At 34.6% G+C, this 11,858-nt stretch overlaps 1 protein-coding gene across 3 annotated transcripts in view; it reads right to left on the bottom strand.

Annotated features, from left to right (window-relative positions):
* Positions 1-11,858, bottom strand: part of LOC122632240 — a 151,189-nt gene that overhangs the window by 3,430 nt on the left and 135,901 nt on the right. For all 3 annotated transcript variants that reach the window (XM_043818816.1, XM_043818815.1, XM_043818817.1), the window contains exons 13-16: positions 6,787-6,905; positions 2,826-3,004; positions 2,276-2,437; positions 1,350-1,626 (exon numbers count right to left, since the gene is read on the bottom strand). In XM_043818816.1, coding sequence (XP_043674751.1) covers positions 1,350-1,626; positions 2,276-2,437; positions 2,826-3,004; positions 6,787-6,905 — 737 coding nt within the window. The remainder of the gene's footprint in view (positions 1-1,349; positions 1,627-2,275; positions 2,438-2,825; positions 3,005-6,786; positions 6,906-11,858) is intronic.

Genomic DNA, 11,858 nt, shown 5'->3' with positions numbered 1-11,858 from the left:
GAGTAGGATCTCTGTGACAGAGTCGTAGGATTTCCATATTTACGGTGGGCACATTGATTACAATTTATGGTGAATCGTGGATGAAAGAACATTTGATCGTTGTTTCATCACTCTATGGAATATATTTTCAATTACCAGACGTCTCGTTATCTCTGTCTTGTTACGTATAGTATCAGTAAATACGATCGTTTTTGCCAATAAGAAAAATAGACGCGTAAAGCGTGATATAAAGTTGCTTTAAAGTTAGAGCGAGATAGCCAATCAGATTCGCCGGTTATATCAAGGACGTTTCACTCAGCATTGCAGTATTGCATTTATAGATTTCGTAGAACGAGCAAAATCGGCAAAGAGCTATATAAATAAAAACTCTGGAAACGAATGAGAACGAGACTCGAAATTAAAAAGACCCTATTGGATTTAGTACGACAACAAAAACAAAAGCTTTGCTATGAAACTATTATCGTCTTCCTTTTTTCTTTCTTTCTTTTTTTTTTATTCTGTTTTCTTTTTACTTCTCTTCTCTTTCTTTTTTCCTCTTTTTTACTTCTTTTTTTTTGTCTTCTTTCTTTCTTTTTTTCCTCTCCCAAGGTTTTCTTTCTTATTCTTTCTACCAACCACTGTCTGAGAAAGAAATGGAGAATTACAGAGACGAAACTGCAACTACGAGCTTCGCCAAGAACGGAAAAGGAAATGGTTTTAATATACCTCCTTTAGAATTTTTCCTAAATTTTTACTTATTTCTTTCCAAATCCTTCAGGAATCCGCATTGCGCATAACGTATGTACAAAATTTATCAGATCGTTACGCTAGTTCGAGAATTGTTTTTCGAGGATAAATTGTCACCGAAAAACCGTGATAATACTTTTTTCTTTTCTCTCTTTCTTTTTTCTTCTTTTTTATTCTCGCGCAAAAAATTTAATCAATAACACATAGTAGCGTCCCTTTGTATATACGTCGATGGCTTATTGCGTACGTATACGTGTGATGGAGAGACTTTGTTGAAATTTATTATTTTCTTTTTTCACTTTTAATATTTTTTTATTTCAAGAGATGGTAGGAACGTGTTTTCATGTGTATATTACAAATATGAATATATACATACGAGCCTCGTAAACATTTTTGACGATGCTTTGATCTTAGTCATAAAAATATTCATTATCTATATTTCATCATTTTGTAAATCGTTTCAAAGGATTCGAACGTTTCATATGATAAATTCTATTTTTAATCTGTTAGGTACGTGTTATTTCATGCTTAAAAGAATTTAAAGAGGAACAGAAAAAAAGAATGAGAAAAAGAGAGAATTTTCAGAGATCTTAATTACATTTTATTAAGAAAAATCTACTTACTGCTCTGATTAGACTTCACCTCGATGGTAAGCTGTCGATCGTTCAGAGATTCTAAGATCCAAGTACACTTCTGCTGATAATACTGATTGAGCTTTAAGCCAGCTTTCGCTAGGTCGCCACCGTTCACCTCACCTTCAAGTTTTCTCGTGGTATGGTCACCGCAATAAGTATCCTTGACGAACTTATAAGCTGCACGAAAATTCAGACCTCCCATCGAAAATCTCGACCATTCGATATAAACCGGCGTCCAACTTCGTATTCCTACTGGCAGCCAATCCTATATCGTATATATTAATATAAATAAACAAATAAGCTCATAATTATTCGATTTAAAGTGTTTTAAAATAGAAAAGAAAATTATCTTTGATTTAATGAAAATTATCGTTAATCAGGCGAGAAGAAAAAAAGAAAAGAAAAAAAAGAAAGCTCTGATGAAACGATCGATCGAAAAAAATCGTTGGATTTTTTTTCTCTTTCCTTCTCTTTCTTTTTTTCTTTTTTCTTTCTTCTTTCTTTTTTTTTTCAAATCGAAGGAAGAAGAGAAGGAAACGAACGAGAGATAAATGAGGATTCGTAAAGAGAACGGATAATTTATATATAAGGCATCCGATCGATGGATGGCCTCGCGTTACGAGCGTATCTCCGGTGAATAAATTTTGAATGAAACTCTTGATATCGGACGTGGAGTGTGGCAGAGAAGTAAAATAAGAACGATTCGGCTTCCCACCGAAGAGAATCAACGGCTGTTCGTAGAACATTTTCCGAATTAAACGAGCTAGAGTTCAATGAGTAGTGCTTCTTCGAACTTTTGAAGGAAGCAATTTCGCGAAAGTAACGGGAGAGGAAACGGGTAGAAAGATAAATCGTCGTCGTCGAGATTACGTCGTCGAGGATTACTTTCAAAGAAGAAATCAGGCTCGGATTACCTGATAGTTTCCGCAGAGACAGGTGACGACATGACCAGTTTCAGAGACGAGCAGAAGATGATCCATATTCTCCAATGATTTATTACTGACGCAATGACATCCACTGTCACCGCATTTCGTTTCGCAGAGATTATTCGATATCTGTTTTGAACTGCTTTCCACCTAAGAACAAAGAAGAAAAAAAAAATTACAAGAAAAGAAGAAATAATAAAAATAGATTTTCGTCGGCAAATAAAGAAAGATGAGTTAGTTTCATTCCTTTCATTAATTTTAATTGCTTATAGTTCGTACATATTTACATACATACGTATATATTTGATGTTCTCTATTTCTGAAAGAAACGTCATTTTATTGAGAACACGAGGAGAAAACTTGAACAATGTCGCTATTTTTGATAATTAATAAGCAAACGTAATTAAATAAAATGAACTCATGGGAGCTATTATTCGTCATTGTTCAATCGTTTATTAAGTAAATGGTTTTTATAATAGAAAAGTATATTTTCATAAAAAAGAGTACGTTATTATTAGTTTTTTCTTGCGAAACTCACGGTTATGATGACCGACTGATTGGTCGCTGGAATAAAATGTTGTTTGCATTTTGCTGGGCCCTCTACGGCGAACAATCGATGCGGTTCTGGATGTACCACGGTACCTTCCTCCAATGAAGTTAATCCATAATATTCGACGTCGCATAAGCTTCCGGGTTGTTGGGTACCGCCTTCGCGTTCTAGAACGTACAAAACGATGGTCTCTGTGCGTGAATCAGAATCGTCCTCTATAATCTAACGATTTATGAGATTATTAGAAATGATTTTAAACTGTTCTTTATATTACCAACGATAATACATTAATGATGTTTGATATAAGATTAATTGAACAGAATATTCATTGAATTTATGATTAAATATGTAGTGTTTACCTTTTTTGAAAAGATTAAATCATTCATTCGAATATTTTTAATTTATTTCGATTTATACCTTCGAAGGTATAAAATACATTCAATAGAAAAATTCCATTCATCTTCACCTAGAATATTGTAGGTATTTAATGGAATTTTTCTTTTTTTTTTTTTTTTTATGTTTTCTCCTCTTTATATCGACGCAAATATTCTATCGTAGAAATGAAATTTGAAAAAGTTTCAATAGGTATCCGACGACAGATTTCCAACAAAAGTTTATAATTTATCTTAAACGAACGTTCGTTTAAAATTCGCTTTGAGAGCGACGTTACGGGCTGAGAGTCGCTTATTTTCTGAATGCAAATATAATTAATGAAGTGTATTTAATATAGTGTAAGAGCGGTACCAACATCGAAGCTGGATGATGCAGCGTCGAGCGAATGGACGAAGTGGCTATCTGAAGCGTGTCCAAGAGTCAATTTGTCTTTTGCAGCTAATATACCGTTTTAAGTTGATTTCGTTAAGAGTAAAAGGCTAATAAATGGAAGCTAACCTTTGATGGTCATCTTATCGTCGATTTCTGAAACCGTCGATTGAATTTCAAAGGGAATACGAGATCGTTCTTACTTTCTTTTTTATCGACTTCGTTTCGTATAGCTTACCTTGAATATTTTTAAAACAAAATACCGACAAGATTATTTCTATCAGTACTTCACAAAGGGAGGAAGACGTGATAATTGAAAAAAGAAAAAAAAATAAATAAATACAAAAAAAAAGAAAGAAAATAGTAATTACGATGGAACAATAACACTATGAATTTTACACTTAAGAAGATGATACGAGAATGAAATAAATGAATGAAAGAGAGAGAGAGAGAGAGGGGAGGAGAGGGAGAGAGAGAGACAGGGTATAAAGAAAAAAAAAAGAAAAAAAAACGATAGGGAATTCAACGAATACACATTTTGCCGAGTTCTTGTAATTTTTCGTCGTCATAAAGTCGAGTCACGATCACTAGTCGTTGATTCTAACGCCGAAGTAGAAATTTTCTTTTGTATAGAAGTTCATTCATGAGAGAGGTGGGAAGGAGGGTAGGAGGAGGAGGAGGACGAGGACGAGGCATTTAAATGAAATTTATTTCGCGCGTTCGCCTTGCAATTAAAGGAAATAACCAGGAGCTCGTTTGCAGCACCGTATTGGGGTCAAAAGGGAAGGTACTCTCTTTCTTCGAAGAAAGATGGAATCGGTCTCGGAGGATAGGATTAAATTTTACGACTTGCTTCGTACTTTGTGCGCTTATATACATACATACATACGTCGTAGGCTTATAACGAAAGTTCTGAGATATTTGCCGAGGTTAAAAAAAAAAAGAAGTACAGAAAAAGAAAGAAAAAAAAAATGGAAAAAGAAAAGAGAGAGAGAGAGGGAGAGAGAAAATAGCTCGTGTTTGATTAATGAAAGATATTTAAACGGGACTATGTGAAATCGAATGAAAAGAGTAAAAGGTCGTCGGGTGATAGATAAAATCTGTAATTTGAAAAGAAAGCCTGTTATCGATGAGATTACGCAAGGTGGATAGTTTCGATTAAAGTATATAAAAGTAGTCTTTCAAATAGAAAGAACCAGAGAAAGGTTCAATAATAGCGATGGAGGAGATAGCGATTGTAAAGATAGTAAATAAATTATTAGAGATAATGGAAAAGGATAATTTTTCGAAGGAAATAATCTCTTGGAGATAATATTGCAACGATGTTCTTCATCCCTTTTTCTCTTTCTTTTTCTTTCATTGCGTTGAATTGTTCATTTTACGACACAAAGGATAATTTGATAATGGTAAGTAATAAAAAGTGTTGATTTGGACTGTTATTTAATGATTTTACTTATTGATTATAACATGCTTCGTTCTAATTTAAGAACAGAGCAGTCAAATACAGTTTGATTCTATTTTCGAATACGATTCAACCTACAAAACCGGCCTTATTGATCCTCGAGAGAGGTATTGGAAAGAGGAAGAGAGGGAGAACGACAGAGAGAGAGATACAGACACAGAGAAACAGAGAGAGAGAGAGAGAGAGATAGAGAGAGGAGTGGTATCTGGATGCATGTACCGTGTGTAAACGTAATAACGTCGACAAGCGACGAGGACATTCGTCAATCAGCGTCAAATCGACGATGCTGGCGGTTTGTCGCCGGTGTGACTTCCGTCTCTTCCGTCATTCGCTTTGTTTTGCTCTATCTATCGCTTCGACAATTTATATTCTTCTTTCTTCTACGATACTTTTACTTCCGCGGAAATTACTAAGCGATTTGTTTCGAACATTATTGAGATTTTCAAAACTTTCAGAGTTCGTACGTGAGATCAGTCAAAAATCAGAGTAAGAACGTCGAGAAAACTTGACTATTTTTAATAATCGTGTTCGAACAAACGAAGCCGAAGATTTGGAAGGTTTCGATTATCTCCGAATTATGATTTTCAGCAAATACGAATGTCTTCTATTTATTCGAACAATTTCCTCTCTGCTTTAGCCGTATTTATTAAAACATTATCTCCCCGTGGTGAATTTAAACAATCAATAGCAGTATTATTGTATTCGCATTGAGAAATTTTCTCGCGCCTGCACGAACGATTTTAACCCGTTTCGATATACGAATTTTGTTCATTTAACAGACCATCGAAAAGGTAAATCTAATGAAATAGAAACAACTAGTCGGCCCTACCAGCATATAGAGTTTATTCGTCATTATTTTCTTTCGATCAAAAAATGTAATATCTCTTGTTGGTATTACGAATGATAACGTAAAATACATTGTATACGAGGGTATTATATATTTATATCTATATCTATATATATGTCTGTATGTGTATAATACATACATATATGTACTTAATGGGAGAGCTATCGTATAAATGTAAATAAAGCGATAAAACGAATTTAACGAACATCGAAATTTGTTTGACAAATTATTTGGCCGAGGAATGAAACATTTATAACCTTAAGCGTTATTTTATGGAAGAACGCGTAAATTTGATTAAGTGTTTAATGGCCGGTTTCTCGAACGTCCGACTAAAGCTAGTCCGCGCACGTTTTCCACTTAAACGTAAAAAAAAAGAAAAGAAAAAGAAAAAACCAAAAAGACTTTTCAACAGCTTTTCCATATATTTTCGCCGGTGTCTTTTTCTTCTGTGACGAGCCACGTTTCCATATTAATTATTTTTCTTTTTTTCTTTTTCTCTTCCTTTTTTCACCTTTGTAGTATTATTCTGCAATTACTTTTAACATCGACAAGATATACTTTAAAACGTTTTCTCCCGTAGACTTAATCTATCTCGATACGTTCAAAACGCTTCAATATTCAATGGTCAGGTCTCATTTAGGGATTAGATATTGCTTAAACACTATTATTTTTTATATAATTTTCTTTCCCTTTTTCTTTTTACTTTAATTACCGCGACGTATGTATATCTTTATGCTGTTTTTATACATCGCTGTCGAAGGATTATTTTAATTAATTGAATAAATAAATAAATAAATAAGTCAATAAATGATTAAATAAATATGGCTCGTTTAATAGTCTGAGGATTAAGTTTTATTCATCTATTAAATTTAACTTACCGTTGTGAAAATAATAAGAGACGTCCATGTATTCTTCATCAGTAGTGCCGTTTGTGGCTCGTCTTAAGACCACCGTCATGTCTCTACCGTTGGACGAGTATCGCTTTGGTTCGACGTATCTACGGACGTGGAAAAAAGAAGCCTTTAACACTTTAAGTATCACTAATATAGTTAGACGTTCGTCGAAAGAACATCCCATGGTTTTCAAAACTCAAAAAAAAAAAGAGTGATGCTAGCTACAGAGAAGCGAGTGATATTCCTTTTTATTGGTACGCGAATCAATAAGAAATAAGAATAACAATGTTCCATTTTAATTTAGAATTAAATTATTCGGAAATGGCGGATCATCGATGATTCTTTTTTTTCTCACCCGATATGAACGTAAAAGCTTATATTAATATTATGTATATTAATATATTTATTATTGATATCGTAAAACGAAAAAGTAAATCCATAATATAATTCTGATTTATTATGAATTTCAATATCAATTAATATCATATGGAGAGAGTGAGAGAGAAAGAGAGAGAGAGGGAGAGAGAGAGAGAGAGAGAGGGAAAAGAGAAAAGTATTTATATTTGTCGAACTATCTTGACCTATCTTCGATGATAACAATTGCGAAATATAAAAAGATCTTCAAATTTCACCGGTTCAATTTTTATTTGCATTAATATCGTCCGTTACATTCAATAAAAATTCAGTGGAGTTTCCTAATGAAATTTTTCAAGGTGTACGTTAAAGGTATAAATATAATCTGCAAATATAATCTATAAATAAAGAAGAAATGCGAATAGTTTAGCGATGGTTGTACCTTATACATACAATATGAACCCTGACCTATTCATTGAAAGCCTTCTAATATAACATTGATGGGTAAATATACGATAGAGCGCGACCCAGTTTCTATCTGTTCAATCGTGATAGAGGATAAAGAGAATTTTGAAGGATAATAGAGACGATATTTGAGAAGGAAGCCGGTATCTTATTATGAATAATGATCGGTTTGATTTGTTCTTAGAGACGAGCTTACACGAACGTATTGAGAAAGATCGTCGAAGTGGTAGTTTCGTGAACGACAAAACACATACACTAGCATACACACACACATATATACACTCTCTCTCTCTCTCTCTTCTTCCCTCTTCCCCTCGTTTACTGGATGCCCGTAGGAACTTCGTTGTAAATTATGCAGCTTTGCCTTTATACCAAAGAGTGTGGCAAGCACGAGAACGCGCATGACGAAACACGCGAGTACGAGAGAGGACCAAAAGTTCGGCCAAGTACTGTCACAAAGCACATTTTGTGCTCGATAAATTTTGCACATCGTTCAACTCCATTTTGCTCGGACGAAGTTGTAAATGGACGCCTTGGGAGAAGGGCCACGCGATAACCTTACCGTGAATCCTCTGCCAGGAGTTAGAAGGTCATGATAATTCAGTCAGTTCCTTTGCTTGTTTGATTTGCTAATATGCTTTCTCTATGATATTTATATTCTTGCATGAAATGAGTTTGTTCATGGACAAAGACAAATATCTATGTATAACTGAAGTTCCTTTATCCATTCGACATGTGTATATATATATATATATATATATATATATATATATATATATCTACTTTGTATTCATTGAAACGATTTTAAAACGAATGATAGGATAAAAATATCAAGACATCGATTTAACAAGAATCTTTCATCGCATTACAGAATTCAATCAGTGATCCTTTTGACGGGCCAACCACAAGATATAGCTACGTTTGAGAAGACCAAAAAGGTTGTAATGATATTTCGAGACGAGGCTTTCCGAACCGAAAGATCGGTCGACCCAGTTGGCTAACGGCCAACCCTTCATCCTTGGATTTCGTGTATGTCGACCTGGCATACATATCACTGTGTACTTTTCTCCTACAACCCAAACCCAGCGAAGGCCTGAAATTCAGATTTTTCTTAAGGCTCCGCGACGTCTAACCCGAATAATGCTAACGATTTCCTAAGAATGGTAACATGCTCTATTTCTTAAATTCTATCTAAATTTCTATCAAAATTCTCTTCTTCGTTCGAGGAGTTAACAATTTTCGTTTTTTTTTTCAATGAGAAAGATTTATTCATTTCTGATTAATAAATAAATTTCATTTAAGGATATAATAGAAACTATCTAGGTATCGATTGGAATTATATTTTAGAGTATACGATTGAAAGTAAATAATGGTGGTTCAAAAGATGTTTACGTGTATACGCGTGATTGGTTGAACTACTTGGAACTTCAAGTAGTAATGGCCATAATAGTAAGGTCGGCCATTGTGTACACGTGAAAGCGTACATATGTACGTACCTATGTACATTCTATGCACGCTGTACCGAGATCTCTCAAGTAGGGAAAGGTATGTTTGCAGGAGTGGAACGATTCTCGACAGGCTACAGGTTTGCATCGTAAACATGGAGGACTGTGGTTTTCTTGGCACAAAATCGACAGCTCGTATTTTCTATGGTGGCGTTTGGGAATACCGATCGAACGTGTCCTGGTCCAGAAAATTTCTATGAGTTTTCGAAGAAAGTTCAAGAAACTTTTATGAATGGACGAACGATAACAGGAAGGACAGAGAAAGAGAGAGAGAGAGAGAGAGAGAGAGAGAGAGAGAGAGAGAGAGAGAGAACTCGATCGGAATACAATTGTTGTTGATTTAGAGAAGGATAGGTACTCTTGCGAAATTGATCTTACGTTTACCATTCGACCATCCTACTTTGTAAACTTATTGATCGACAAGTAAACTTGTCCGTAGAAGAGGATAGTAGGAAAGAGTCAGTTAAAAACTTCAGCAGAGAATACAAAATTGATTTTATTTAGTATTCTTAATGTTTATTTAAAATTGTTATCAGGAATTCAATAGTAGGGATATCGATCCTTTTTCTTATATACCTGTTTTACAGACACACCCACACACATATGTATTTCTTTTTCTTGTATTCTCTTTGAAAACGGTTCGACCGAGAACAGATTGAAAGTCTGTTGAGGTTAACGTCGTTTTAAACGCATCATGAAAGCTTGTACCGAGAGAGATCCCGTGATCTCATCGCGGAATGGGAAACGTGCCTGCGGGCGAAGCGTGCGGGATGAAGCACGAGCTTTATTTTGCATGAATTTTTACGAGATTAGCCAACATAAAACACGTGGCAGTCCCATAAGCACGTACGTAGGTACATACGTCTGTACGTACTACAACGGTACGTCCCATTCGCTGCCGCCTACCAGTCATAAATTGCAGCAGGCTGTCTGAAAACGTTAAGAAATTAAAATAGATTAAAAACTGGCTGTTACGTCGGATGTGAGTTTGGAGAAAGGATGGAACAACAAAGTAGTTCGGCGAAATGATAAAACATAGAAATGAGAGAAAACTAGCAACCGAATCATCAAAGCGGAAAGGGTTAAAACGATACTTCAACGTTTTATAGTCGAGAGAAAATTCTCAGCCATCCATAAATTACCACTTCCAAGTTTTTATATTTCTTCTAACTAATGTGTTTCCTGACGTGTAAACGTCATCATTACTTGATGAGACGGGGGTCTGCAATTTTAATCAGTTTTATGCTTTTCTTTTAAATATTGTATTATTCGTCATTAATATTTTACCGTCAAAATGAAATTCGTTCGAAAATAGTCGTACGATCTTTATTGTCAACTTTTATCTCTCTTTATATTCCGTTCTACTTTTCTTTTTTCTCCTGATTTTACGTTTAAATTAGTTCATCGTTTCTATATGAAAATTTTACACGTTTATGTGTTACAGGTTGATGTAATACGTAATTTATATAGCTAAAGCACAGGTGCGGTGAATTTTGACATAGGTGTTACTTCGGTCGGAAAATCAGAATGTTCCTGAGTAGAAACATAAAGAGAAACGCACGGCTGGAAAATCGTTTGAGCCGTCACGTCGAAATCCCTTGGCCTTTTTGACCGGCGGTCAGTTCCTACGGGACGACGAGAGTCACTCCTATGTATTTATATATGTATGTATGTATGTATATATATATATATATATATATATATATATATACACTTACATACATAGAATTCGAGGACGAGTCTACCTACGCTTGGATATCGTTTTTATATTTTTATTCTACTGTTTCTGTCGGCTGTGCATAATATATACCTATACATATACATACATACACATATATATCTGTGCAACGTATTAGAATGCATTCACTTTTCTGTATGAACATTCCTTTTATTTTTATCCTTCCGCGTATTTTTCTGAGGGCGATACGAAAATCGTTTCTCGAGAGATAGTTTGCGACATTTTGTTGCTTGTCCTATTATTTTTTCTTTTTCTCTCTCCTTCTCCTTCTCTCTCTCTCTCTCTCTCTCTCTCTCTCTCTCTCTCTCTCTCTCTCTCTCTTTCATTTTTTCGTTCACTCGTTTTCTGTTAGATTACATTACGAGGGCGTTAGGGAATGTTCCAGTTCCCAGAACCGTCGTTAGTTTTCGTATCCAAGGACGTTACTCATGAGATCCCAAAAGGATACTTTGTAAGTCCTTACTTAGGAATTTTGGAAAAATTCGTAAAGTAATTTCAAAGTGGGTCGTAAATCGAACTTCGGTTTGGAATATTGTAGTTTTTTCATGCTTTCGTTTCCACTCTGCACCTGTTCTCTATTCGTATTCATCGATCGTCGATCTTCATTTCAAAAATGGTACTAGTAATATTCGGTTCCGAACGAATGAATCCCTGAATAACGATCTTTTCGATTATCGACCAACTCGATGTAATGCATGTATGTACGTACAGTGATCAATATGCAGGTAATGATAATTTTTTTCTGAAAATTATTTTCTTCCTTTTATCTATCTTTTTATCCTTCCCTGTTTGATTAGATCTTTTTTCTTTTATCACCGATATTTTATCTTCGACGATTTGTAAGGAAAAGATAATTTATGTAATTTTAATGTATAATATCAGGTATTATTTTATCATAGATCTTCAGAAATAATCGATAAATAATCGAAAGAATTCGAATTAATCGGTCGAACTTGAAAAAAAGAAAACGGAAAGGAAAAAGGTAGAAAGTACAA

Source organism: Vespula pensylvanica, chromosome 10 (genome assembly GCF_014466175.1).
Source record: "Vespula pensylvanica isolate Volc-1 chromosome 10, ASM1446617v1, whole genome shotgun sequence".
Taxonomy (NCBI): Eukaryota; Metazoa; Arthropoda; class Insecta; order Hymenoptera; family Vespidae; genus Vespula; species Vespula pensylvanica.
This window is presented reverse-complemented; position numbering and strand designations above follow the sequence as displayed.